The sequence below is a fragment of the Lontra canadensis genome, unplaced genomic scaffold, assembly GCF_010015895.1.
Source record: "Lontra canadensis isolate GAN:19392208 unplaced genomic scaffold, GSC_riverotter_1.0 scaffold48, whole genome shotgun sequence".
Lineage (NCBI taxonomy): Eukaryota > Metazoa > Chordata > Mammalia > Carnivora > Mustelidae > Lontra > Lontra canadensis.
Window position 1 is genome coordinate 9,986,984 of NW_022631042.1, and position 13,879 is coordinate 10,000,862.

Sequence of the window (13,879 nt, forward strand, 5' to 3'; positions counted from 1 at the left end):
AATAGGCACAAACTACAGAGTGTCTGATGGCAGAACAGTGATACACCCACATCAGGGGTAGGAGTGGATTTGAGAATCTAATTTACTGCACCAGTGGAGACTGAGCACCATGGCGGTCAGGCCCTTCACTGCTAGAGAAGGGTCTGCCTCTGTCAAACAACACCCCTGCCGACCTATTCATCAGTGAAGTAGGCATTAAGTAAGCCTCCTTTACCATGTTTGCAATGAAATGGCCCACAGTCTCAGTTGTGGTTAAAAACAGTAAGATTATTAGAAAATGTCAGCATTCAAGATATCTTCGGTGATTTATATAATTTACCTTAATAGCATCCAGTATTTAAGTTGGATAATACAGAGAATATTGGAATGCTGGCACAAGCCAAATGAAGCATAAAGAAATCACAAAGAATAGCTTTTCACATTTTCTAATACTCTAGTATGCAGGGAATTTGTTTTCAAGAAAACTGCTGTTTGCCAACCTTAATATAAAGAAAATTACCATACTTCAAGTCACTTCATATGAATATATTATAGCTAGATTTTAGGAAGTTACCCTTTACGTTTACAAGATTCAAATTCTCACCTAATCAGTACATGCATGGGATAATACTTCATCAACTGTGATTTCTGATGTTATGTGACTAGCATTTGATAACTGTTATTACTTTTTCTGTAAAAACATAAATCAAACCACTGTAATATTATTCAATAAACTAATTTTTTAAGGTAAAGAGGTTTTTAAGTAAAGTCTATAAAATCAATTTGGTTAAAGTAGCTTTGGTTAAAAATTTACAAAAGTAGATTGAAATACTGTATATAAAAGAGTGACACAATAGGGTAACTTTTTTTTTTTTTACTTAAAAAAAAATATTTTATTTATTTATTTGACAGAGAAAGAGAGCACAAGCAGGGGGAACAGCAGGCAGAGACAGAGGGAGAAGCAGACTTCCCACTGAGCAGGGAACCAGGTACAGGGGCTTGATCCCAAGACCTGCGCCTAATCTGAGCCAAAGATAGATGCTTAACAACTGAGCCACCCAGGAGCCCTAGGGCAACTTTTAATCATAAAGTATTTGAAATACACCCATGTAACTTTTTAAGACCCACTTAGTTTAGCCAAATATAATACACCAATTATCTGTCCATAACTTGGTAAGTTTCAAGGCTTAACTCAGACTGTTTGATATCAAGACTGAACTAACAGAATCTAATTTAGTTATAACTAAATCTAAGTGGGTATTAGCAAAACTTAGTTATGACACAGGTATTAAACAATCATGCTCCATAAACACTAAGTTCAAGGCATGTCAGAAGGAAAGATTCAACAAACAGGTTTGTTCATTTTATTTGGAAGAAGACATTCAAATACCTATATTATCAAAGAAGAGGGACTAATGAAGTGAAAAATTCTATTTTTATCTATTCACCTTAGATATTTTAATATTAATTTTCCCTTTAAGTATTTAAGTATCAATTCCCTCATTCAGCATGTTTGTCCTCTCACTAAATACACACATAGGCCATTAACCTTAGTACAAGTTAGAAGCTGGCAGCTGCACCAAGACCAAAAGAAGGGCAGTGGAAGCCACAGACTGACTCGGAAGTCCTGAGGGGAGGAGCAGCACCCTCTTCACATTCATACTCTTTATCCAATAGTGTGCCTGCAACATAGCAGGCCTCAGTAAGAACCTGTTACGTGAAATCTTAAGCAAAGAAAAAAAAATTAATTCCAACCTGGGAAAGAAGATAAATACTAACTCTGAATTTGAAGTATGAATTAAAGTAGATTACATTAAAATTTTTCTTTTTAAATGTTTCAAGTTAAATAATATTAACAAAATCCCTTCTATACTGTAAAAGGACCAGAAAATTATATAAATTTAGTGAACAGCTACCTATATTAGAAGAAAAATGCCAAAAATCTGTTTTTGGTTGGATAAAGGTTAACAGCCCTAACAAGTGTAGCAAAAACACCTTCCAGCTATGGTAAATTAGAGACAAGGCATCTACTTCAAAAAGCTCTCACAGATGGGGGCGCCTGGGTGGCTCAGTGTGTTAAAGCCTCTGCCTTTGGCTCTGGTCATGATCCCAGAGTCCTGGGATCGAGGAGCCTGCGTCCCCCCCCACTCTCTCTCTGCCTGCTTCTCTGCCTACTTGTGATCTCTGTCAAATAAACAAATAAAATCTTAAAAAAAAAAAAAAGCCTCTCACAGATGAAATAACTAAATTATAATTCTGCATTCTGACTGATGATGATTTGGAAAATATCACAATTATTAGTTTAAGTATATCCTATATAGATTATAAAACCAACAACTAAATGAGCAGAAAGCTTAAGGTTATCTAAATGCTACTATAATTAATGCAACTTTCATGGGGAAAGATCAAGTTGATTCATGACCAAAAAATTAAACTGATGTAACAAATATAGTTCAAATATATTCCATTATGTATATGGTATCATGATGTGAGTTCACAAGCAGAGAAAGTAAAAATGGATATGGATAATGTACAGATAACACTTTATCTGTAATCTGTACATTATACTTTGCTCAAAAAAATTTTACTCTTAAAAATGAAAATTTATAAGAACACTTTAATTTTTCCTTATTAAATTATACACACCTAAATAAAAAGCCATTCAGAAATGAGTTATTAATTACTGAAAAAATTCAACTTGTCTATATGGTACATAAAACTATTTTTTAAAGGAACAATGTATGCTCCTTTTCTTATTTTTCAACTACTTCTTGATATTAATTTAGAGTGCATTCTTATAATCCAGGATACAACACACACTATTTTCAAACTTCTGAAGTGTACAATTACAGTGAACTAACTTCAAAAATAATTCTTCAAAATGCTAAACTGATCAAATAGGATCAATGTTAATATGTAATATATGTGTACTTAAATCTCCTTAAATTTTTAAAGTAATTTTCCCTTTAAAAGTCACTTTAGAAACCACTATTGGGACATCTGGGTGGCTCAGCTGTTAAGCGGCTGCCCTCAGCTCAGGTCATCGAGCCCCACGTAGGGTTCCCGGCTCGGCAGTAAGCCTGCTTCTCCCTCTCCCACTCCCCCTGCTTGTGTTCCCTCTCTCACTGTCTCTCTCTCAAATAAATAAATTAAATCTTAAAAAAAAAAAAAACCACTATCAGTAATTTTAGAAATAAATTCTTCAGCAAGTTTATCCTCTAAGAAAAGAGAAGACACTATGGCTTAATATTTTAAAATAAGTAATATACATGATTACAATCTTAAAGAACTGTTCCTACTATATTCACCTAAATATAAGACTATGGAGGAAGTCAACAAGGATGAGTAAGAGAAGACACTGAAATATCAAAAGGATGAATTAGATCATGCAAAAATTTCCAAACAAATTATCATTTTTCTTCAAGGAAAAAAAAAGAAAATAAAAAAGCATAACCTGTTTTGTTTTTTTTTTAAAGATTCTATTTATTTATTTTACAGAGAGAATTCACAAGTAAGCAGAGTAGCAGGTAGAGAGGGAAGCAGGCTCCCCGCTGAGCAGAGAGCCCCATGCGGGGCTCGATTCCAGGACCCCGAGATCATGACCCGAGCAGAAGGCAGAGGTTTAACCCACTGAGCCACCCAAGCGCCCCGTAACCTGGTTTTAATATACTTCTGGGGAAAAAAAAAAAAAAAAAAAAAAAAAAGGACAATTCAGCAGTATTTCTTTTTTTTTTTTTTTTTTTAAGATTTTATTTATTTATTTGACAGAGACCACAAGTAGGTAGAGAAGCAAGCAGAGAGATTGGGGGGCAGGGAAGCAGGCTCCCCGCCAAGCAGAGAGCCAGATGGGGGGCTCAATCCCAGGACACCCAGGATCACGACCCGAGCCGAAGGCAGAGGCTTTAACCCACTGAGCCACCCAGGCGCCCCTCAGCAGTATTTCTTTTAAAGATGATAAATGGTCTTCAATAACATATCTGATCAAATTAAAATTTGAAAGTAATACCTCTAAACTTTACTACTTCCTGCATGTAAATGGTATAGTTTACCCATTCTAGCCATGCCGATAGGAAAAAAAGAATGAAAACACCAGAATTAATGCTTTGCCATTCACAAAGTTCATATACATATATAAGAGCTACATTTGTTTTATGTGAGTGACAATTTTTAAAATAATCCATGATCTTGACAACACGATGACATTAAATTGGATAAGGCTAGACTTATCTTTAAAGTCTCAGAAAAATTTAAAAACCATATTTCAATCTGAAAAATCTGAGCATTACTCTAATAAAAAGTTAAATGTGCTAACATTCTTTTACCTATTTAAGAGACTAAAAAAATTAATGAATAGAATTGTATCTAAAAATTTTTTTAAGGTTTTATTTATTTATTTGACAGAATGAGATCATAAGTAGGCAGAGAGGCAGACAGAGAGAGAGAGGAGGAAGCAGGCTCCCCACTGACCAGAGAGCCCAATGCGGGGTTCAATCCCAAGACCCTGGGATCATGACCTGAGCCAAAGGCAGAGGCTTTAACCCACTGAGACACCCAGGTGCCCCGTATCTAAAATTTAATAAAGAATAAATTCAGAAGAATACCAACTATAATATAATACTGTTACTAACACTATTATGAATTTGATTATTATTCTCACTTGGAATTTTAACTTCAAAGATTCCTTAAGCTACTATTTTTTAATTTTTTTACAGAATAGATTTAAATGGATTTGAATAAAATGCAGTGTAAATAAAATTCCACTTCATATCTACCACATCTGATCAATTTGTTATATATAAAAAATAATAAATAATTATATAACTGGTAAGTCAAACTAAAAGAACAGCATATTATTATGAAATAAACCCTTAAGACAGTTCCATATGGAATAAATGATTAGAAAAATAACACATTATCTTCTCATTAAAGACACACAACAGCTAACAGAAAACATTTTATTTCCAGGTAGAAAATACTCATGCAACACAATTATTTTCCAATATATTTTTGTCCAAAACATTTTACTTCCAGGTAGAAAATACTCATGCAACACAACTATTTTCCAATATATTTTTGTCCAAATAGACCAATATGTTCATTTAACAAACAGCTTTCTCTAAACACGAAACACTATTGAAGATGTAAAGCTGTTTCCTTAGTTCATCTTAAAGCTAGAATGCATCAATATCGCCATCTAGTGTTCATATCAAATAAGCAAGGCCAACACAAATGTGGGCATCCTCCTCTCACTTAAAAAATTAAGTTAACTTAAGGAAATTATCATTCCTATGGGCAACAGTAAAGTCTGATGGCTGAATGAAACAATAAAAATAGAAAAATTCAGGGATCCTGGGTGGCTCAGTGGGTTAAGCCTCTGACTTCAACTCAGGTCATGATCTCAGGGTCCTGGGATCGAGCCTCACGTTGGGCTACCTGCTCAGCAGGGAAACTGCTTCTCCCTCTCTCTACCTGCCTCTCTGCCTACCTGTGATCTGTCAATTAAATAAATAAAATCTTTTTAAAAAAAAATAGAAAAGGTCACTGGGAATCAATGGGAAGGGGACAAAAGTAAACCTGTGGAAGAAATAACCCTTTTTCTGAATGTGGTTTCTGCCACATTTTGTTCTTAAACACAGTATACATGCTACTTAATTTTCTTGGATACTTTATTGACGAAGCAAAAGTAGAGGTCAACTTCATAGGGTTAGTTGCATCTATCCCTCTGTATCCCAAATGGGAATCACTGAGATCAAGTCCTAAATGATTTGTCATCAAAGGAACACGAATTCATTTAAAGCCATATTTTAAATATACAAAATTATCATTTTGATTACTGCTACTGAGAAGAAATAAAGAACAAAAACTTCATTTAGATTGTTAAGGTTGAAGAGAGTTTAACTTCATTTTAAAAATAAAGATACATTTAGGCCAAGCTGTTTCTTAATTACATTACGGACACTGTTGAAAGCATAAAGACTGGTGATACTGTTCTTCTCTAATCAAAGCCTCAGAGTAGCTAGTAAATCTCCCAATCAGCAACCTCGTGCTGGTTTTGACTGTCTATCCCTATAAATTAGACCTGCTGCTGGGAACATTTGCATCCAAGTCTGGACGCTGCCAGTGATTTGCTGTGTGGCCTTGGGCAGATCTTTGAGACACTGAGCTTCAGTTCCCTCTCCAGGACTAACCGAATACATGGCAAACTTCCTAAGATGCAAAACACTCTCGCAACATAAGGTCCGACATGGAAGGCATTGAGAGCGAGGCGTTATGTGTGGCGATGGCAGTACTACCCATCCTGGACCACAGCGACAGTGATGGCCGACAACCCCATCCACTCTTCAACAAAATCGGGGCGACAGTTCACAGATGTGTCTTGTTTTCTCCCCACTCCCATCCCTTTACTCCTATCATTTCCCCTTCTTAAATCTCTAACTCTACCCACTGGAAGTAAGATGTCAGCTTTATCTATTTCTTTTCCTTTTTATTTATCCAATTTCTCATTTTTTTGTATAACAAACACCTATCATTTACATAAACCAGAAATACTTAAAGAAATGACTCCTACTCATTCTCCACAGCCCAGCTCCATATTTCAACTTTTCTGTGAAGCTTTCTCTCACCCTGCCCAATCCAGAAGTGCTCTCTCTGCTCTAAAATTCTCAACCGCGCTATCCAGAATCCATACACCCTTACACCATTATTCTTATGTACATGTTTTATTCCCCCAGGACAAATTATAAGCTTTCCAAAAGGAAAAAAGAAAACATTTATTATCATTCCCTCCTTTGCACAAAGGTAATTTTGGGGCACTTGAGAAATATAATCATATGTGATGTAAAGGCCTTCCTTAACCATGTACCTCGCCTCTCTAGGCTTTGATTGTCAGTGATTTACCCACTGTTGTCATTCTGGGAATACCATTTAACCTCCCTAAAGCTCAATACCTTTTAATAAAGATAATAATACCTGCTGTTTCATAGTTATTGCAACAGCAAAAACAAAACAAAAAGTCATCTACTATATGTAGAAAGCTATTAACAAATGTAAAGTCTGATTAAAAATTAATTTCGGGGGATGCCTGGGTGGCTTAAGCATCTGCCTTCAGCTCAGGTCATGATCCCAGGGTCCTGGATAGAGCCTAGGTAGGGCCTCCTGCTTAGCACCCTCTCTCTGCCCACCCTGCTCCCTTACTCATGCTCTCTCTCTCTCTCAAGTATAAAATTTCAGGGGAAAAAAAAAAAGTTACCAGCATAGATTAGATTACAAGTCAAACATTTGTTCAGGGACTAAATTTATTTGCAGCAAATTTAAACATAAATGTTACTATTTATGTATTTCTCAACCTAAAAACATATATAGAGAACAAAATGCTCATTGCAAAGTCCGAAGTGCTTTTTAGTAATACTAGTCACATCAATTGTTTTATCTTCTAACCATTCATACCATATGCTAGGAACCGTTTTTCTGGACCATTTAAGAAATCTATTGTGACTATATTTTTAATAAACAGATTTTTCTGAGAAAGTCAACCAAAAGCTTAGTGACTTTATTTTAAAAATATATATTTTTCATATTTTTCACTTATCTTAGTCAAAAGGCTGAGAAGAGATTATATTTCATATTTTTATGCTACTGCTGCCATCTAGTGAAAATTTTGAGAACTTAATCATTCTGGAAAATTTTTTTTTTTTAAATCATACTGTTGACATATATATGAGAAATAAAGATATTATAGATTACTTTCTTACAAATACGTTTTTAAAAATTTTATGTTCATTAGATTATACTTCTACATAATAATTCATCAATTTCATCATGAAGCCACTTATTTAAATCAGCAAGATAATTATAATCATTTAATTTAAAAATTCTTTTATTGAAAAAAGAAAACATCTGGAAACATCAAGTTGGTTTTGTCATCAAGTTACACCTGTAAACAGAAGCAAATTCAGGGATACCCTCAAAGATTCTGTATTTGGAATTTTCAAGTACTTACCAAGAACATACTGTTCTTAGTTAAAACGGTAACATATGCTAATTAAAAATCTAAATGCCTGGAACTATACCAACTATATTACCTGAAGAATTCCATAAAGACATAGAGGACAGATAAAAACCTATTATTAAGCTTACCTGGGAAAAGATGTTTGCTGTTGGAGCAACTCTACTGTCCACGATACTATATAATATTGCTAATAATCTGTCTAGTGGAAATGATTTTGGTCCGAGAAGATGATTGCTTGTCTGTAACAAAAGAACATGGATTTTCTTCTTATAGTGAACTCACTTTCTGTACCACAAATTCCCAGTAACAATATACATACAATATACCCCAAAGAGCCTAACAATTCTAACTTTTAGTCTCAACGCTAAAACCTTAGCTGATATAATGGCTTATCAGTCAAAATTTTCTTCAGGATTTTCTTAGTATAAACAGGTATTAAGTAAACAACTCACAAGTTGTCCATCCCTAGTCCTGAACATCATACATATTCTGTTGTTATAACCAGATGGTAAGTGAGTTAAGCTAGGTCATCTGTCAAAATAGTCCATAACCAAAACCAGGGTCCGGGTCCTAATTCCCTGACTAGAACTTAATCCTTACTTTTCGCTATTCACTCCTTTTTGTGCCATCACCAGGAAAATACATTTGTTCAACATTAATAGTTCTAAAAAAATCAGTTATAGTAAATACTAGCTTGGAAACCCAAAAAGATTTGATAACTTGTGAATAAGGTGTCACCCTGTAATAATGTAAAATTTAAAAACTGAAAGATTATAAAATGTGCATATTTGTGTACAAAGCCATATGGTACAATGTCTTGTCACCAGAAAACTGAAGTGCTCAAGGTCCACTCCAAGATAGTTTTAGTAGCACTGTTAGAATATAAGTACTCTATATTAGCACAATGGCAAATAAATGGAAATCTGCATTTACATGCATGAGAAAAACTATTTCTTCAAAGAATGACTATAAAGAAAAATACCTACACAGAATTACAAAATGAAGTGTGTGTTTACCTCAGCTATTTATATCTAAAAAATAGTTTAGAAATCATTTTCCAGGTCTTAAATTTTTATCCTTTCTCATTAAATACTTCAACCATTTAGAAAAGTACAGGGGCTGATATAATAAATAATGATGTGCCCAGCACCCAATTTTATCAACCCCTAACAGTATGGGATATGTGCAAAGAAAAAACATTGGATCACATTACAGATAAACTAAAGGTCCTTTACACTCCTCTCACATCCCATTTTCCCCCTAAAAGGAACCACTATCCAGAATTTGGTGTTTTTGCCACTTTCGTGACAATTTTTATACAACTACTACAGATGCATTTATAAACAATACACAGCACTATCTGCAAGATCTAACCTCATATAAATGATATTATTTTGGACATACCACTAGTTGCTTTTTTTCGTTCAATATGTTTTTGAGGTTTATCCATATTGATACATGCACTTCTGAGTTCTGTTCTGAAGCAACCCTACAGAATTCCATTTTAAGACAAATCACTGTCTATATCTAAAAATTCATCACTGTAATTCATCACAAGTAATCCTGTGATGGACCATCCTGTGATGGACCACATTTCCCCTTGTGCACATGTGTGAGTTTCTCTAAGTGGGACTGAGAAACTAAAGCAGAAAGCAGAGGGTGGAGACAATGCTGTGTGATCATCAACAGTTCCATCTGGGGCACAGAGAAAACTACATTTCTCAGTATCTCCTGCCCGTTAGATGACTGGGGGTGAATGTGATATCACCTATTTCCAAGCCTGGCCTCTCAGACCTTTAATCTTCTTTTAATCCTTTAATCTTCTTACCCTTTGGTAGCCACTTTAGAAATCACCATGTTTTACTTGGCATCACTACAAAAGAGGGCCACCCAGCCCATACGCCATTGTGTCATGAACAACATATAAATCTTTGTTATGTTAATCCACTGAGGGTTTGGGGTTTTTGCTACAGCACAGCTCAGCCTATCGTGACCAATACAAAGTACACTCCCATATTAACTTTATTATGGCCAACAAACAGAATACGCAGGCTCTTATTCTTCTACATTATTACCAATAAAATCATCAGGGTTTTTTTTGTTGTTTTTTTTTTTTCAGTTTTGCCAATCCAAGAACATGAAATAATGGCTGTTGTTTAAAGTTTCATTTCTCAACAACAACAACAAAAAAAAAGTAAATAAATAAAAATAGAGATTCATTTCTCTCATTGGTGAATGAGGCTGATAATCATGTCAGGTTTGTTAGGCAACTGAAAAAGGCAGGTGTTACCCAAAAATCAATCACAATAATACACCTACAGAATAATTAACTTGACTCTGTCAGTTTCAGGTATACTCGCCATGATCAGCTATCCTTTTTATATCATTTACCCACTTATCGACTAGATTTTTGCCTTTTTCTTAAGGGTTTATATAACTCTTTTAAAAAAATTCTAGATACTAATCATTTGTTACTAATCATTTGTCCGTTGAATGAGTTTAAGAACTGTGGTTAACATCCAGGCGCCTGCATGGCACAACTGGTCGAGCATCTGACTCTTGGTTTTGGCTCAGGTCATGATCTGAGAGTCATGAGATCCAGTCCCATGCTGGGCTCCATGCTCAGCACAGAGTCTGCTTGAGACTGTCTGTCTCCCTCTCCCTCTACCATAGAAGTACTGCGAATTCTGTCCCCACATCACTGTTAAAACCTAGTTTCTAGTTGAAATTCTCAGGGAAGACTTTTGTCCTCGTTTCACACAGAGTCAGAGTCTGGCAGGGAAATTTCCTTACCAAATCCATTTGCTTGGAATGGAAAGATTTTCACTTTTTACATTTTCTGGTTAGAAAACACACATCCAATTTAAAATTAAAGTGTCCTAGTGGCACGTGAGGCATATGATATTTACCTTCCTCAGTGAACTCATTTTGTGCTATACACCAAACTGGCTTCCCTCCTACAGGGGAAGGCAAAGTCTGAGAAATGCCTACTAAATTCATTATAGAGCTCATTAAAGAGAATGAAGGCCTGTAAAAATAGATCAAAAAAAGGAAATCAAATCAAATTTTTGGGAGTTAAAATGGCATCAAATTTGGTGTCAAGTTACACCAAGAAAAACAGAGAGAGAAACTTAGAGTTATGAATATTTATACTAGAAAAAACTAAAACTAGAAACAACTCAGAGAAGAGGGGAATGAGACTATGGGCAAGGAGAGGGGGAAAACTATTGCTTTTCTACATAAACTGATGGGCAAATAATCTGGTATCACACACAGGCATTAGTTGAATTAAAAAGTAAAATCTTGAAAAAATCAGCGTCAGCTAAGGATAGAGAAAAAGAATTATACAATCGAAGATATATAGTATTTTCAAAACAACTGTTACAATAATTATTCATATGGTCTGCTTTTTAATGTGTATTGTCTTGATTAGATTGAAACCTTCATGAAGGCAGAGACAACGGCTATTCTGTTCTCCACGCCATCCATAGCATCCAGCAGAGTGCCTGGCGTAAGATAAACATTCAATCAAGATTTCAAGGAAGAAAGGAAACAAAAATATAAACTAGTAGGTATACGCAGGGAGCTTTCAGTTAAGCTCAGATTTTTAAAAGGACATGAACCAAAGACAAAAGAGGCTACTTACTATGAAGGTCAAATCGGTAAGAATCTCATCAGAAGAACTACACTTCCTTTACAACTAGACAGTCTCATGAGGTCTTTGCTCATACAGTTCTGTCAAGACTGCCCTTCTCAGGGAAGGACAAACAAGTGCAAATCCGCTCGTTCCATAGGGGTGGTCTCAATTGCCAGGATGTCACAGTCCTCACTGACCTTCATAAAGCCCTCATGTATCTCCCCTCCCCCTCAAAATCCTTAAATGGTTTTCTCTGTCTAAAGAACAGGCCTAAAATTCTTAGCCTTATGTTCATTCTTCAATTTTCTTTATTCTACCTATTCACTTGTAAACACCCGCAAATACCACCAAGTGCTGAGATACAGATGTGAACAGATGGGCTTCTTTCCCTTAAGACACTGGTGAGTAACAAAATTCTATAATCTAGCCTCACAAGACTTTTCTCTGAAACTCACTTCACACTTCAGCCAATTACATTTTGCTCTTTCTTTTATATGCCCTACACTTTCTCACCTCTGCTCTTGGCCCTAATTATTACCTCAAGTGGAATACCCCCTCTCCCATCTTTGCACATCCAGTTCCTGTAAGGGCCTACTTAGCCAGAGCGACTCCATCTCGACTGAACAGCCATTTTGTTGTTTGTGCAGTAAAACTTAAACTGGCTCTGCCCCCCTACCACCCCCAGAGGAACTTACTTAGAAGCAAGTCCAGGAAACCAGTAAAATATGGTTGACCAGTCCCTAATAACATAGCCCAAACACAAGGACGAGTCAGGCCAGGTGGAGATGATCTCATTGGCCAGGCTCAACCACATGGCCTTTACTCTATAAAAGCCAGTCTGTGAAGCTGGGGGTGGTTGCTTTCTCTGTAAGAGACGGCCCCGACGGGTCAGTTTGATTCTTGATGCTGGCACGAAATAAAGCTTTGCTTGACCTTCACTTTGTATCAGCCTCGCTCCTTTGATCACGGACCCCATCAGTTCCCACCATTCTTTAATTTTTTTTTTTTTTTTAGATTTATTTATTTGAGAGAGAGAACAGAGAGAGCAAGCGAGAACAAAAGTAGTGGGGGGAGAGAGAGAGGGAGAAGCAGACTCCCCAGAGAGCAGGGAGCCCAACACGGGGCTTGATCCTAGGACCCTGAGATCATGACCTGAACCAAAACAGATGCTTAACCAACTGAGCCACCAGGTGCCCCAGTCCCCATGATTTTTGAGTGCCACTCATATGCAAGCCTACCACAGATCCTTTCCTGACCACCCCAGCTATAAGCACTCCCTCCTAACAATCCTTTATTACCCAAACCAACTACACACATAAGAAAGAAGGTACAAAATCAACGATCTGCCTATGGTGGAAAGCCTAATCAGAGATGTGTCAATGAAGAGGCAACACCAGAAAAAATTTTCCATTCCAAGCAAATGGATCTGGTAAGAAAATTTCCCTGCCAAACTCTAACTCAGTGTGAAGGGAGGACAAAAGTCTTCCCTGAGAATTTCAACTAGAAACTGTGGCTTAATGTTGAGATGGGGGCAGAATTCACAGTACCTCTGTGGTCTGAAAACCCCCAAGGCTAAGATCTGAATTTCAAATGATCACAGGTTACTGGCGTTCTTAAGTGCCTGCACATAAGTAAACATAAAACCTTTCTAAAGGAACACACTTCAGGCCTCAAAAATTCCAAGATGAAGTTCAGTCAACAATTAAAAGTAATAAAATGTTCGGGAGCAAGGCATTACATACATGAGTGAGTAATAACAGAAAATGGAGATTTCGTAGATTGACAAGGACATCTAATATCAGAATATAAAATATTTCTATGTTAAAGAAAATGGGACTAGGAAAAATATAAAAGTGATCAGACGTGAACCAATGAAACATCTAAAAATTACAAATGACATTACTGGAATTATAAAGGTGATTTAAACAAAAGAAACAAAGCTGGAGAGAAAGTCAGAACATAGAAGTGAAGAGATCACCCAGAATTCAGCACACAGAGCCCAAAGGTAATAAAGAATGAAAAAGACTTAAGAGACGAGGACAGAGTGGGAAGATCTGACCTATATCTAATCAGCATTTCAGGAAGACATTGTTAGAGAGAATGAGGGAGAAGCTAATATTTGAAAAGTTAATTCACCAGAACTGAATAAAGGCATCGTTATTCAAATTCAGGAAACAAAATGAACCCCAATTAGAAAATTCAATCCCAGATCCACCACAGTGAAACAGTAAAAACACTAAAGGAAAACAAGAGGA

At 36.1% G+C, this 13,879-nt stretch overlaps 1 protein-coding gene across 6 annotated transcripts in view; it reads right to left on the bottom strand.

Annotated features, from left to right (window-relative positions):
* ORC5 (origin recognition complex subunit 5) overlaps window positions 1–13,879 on the bottom strand; it is a 98,266-nt gene that overhangs the window by 40,175 nt on the left and 44,212 nt on the right. For 4 of the 6 annotated variants that reach the window (XM_032873316.1, XM_032873320.1, XM_032873317.1 and 1 more), the window contains exon 12: window positions 8,116–8,226. In XM_032873316.1, coding sequence (XP_032729207.1) covers window positions 8,116–8,226 — 111 coding nt within the window. Of the gene's footprint in view, window positions 1–8,115; window positions 8,227–9,391; window positions 9,477–13,879 lie in introns of all 6 variants that reach the window. The other 2 variants (XM_032873319.1, XM_032873318.1) reach the window with 1 other exon arrangement.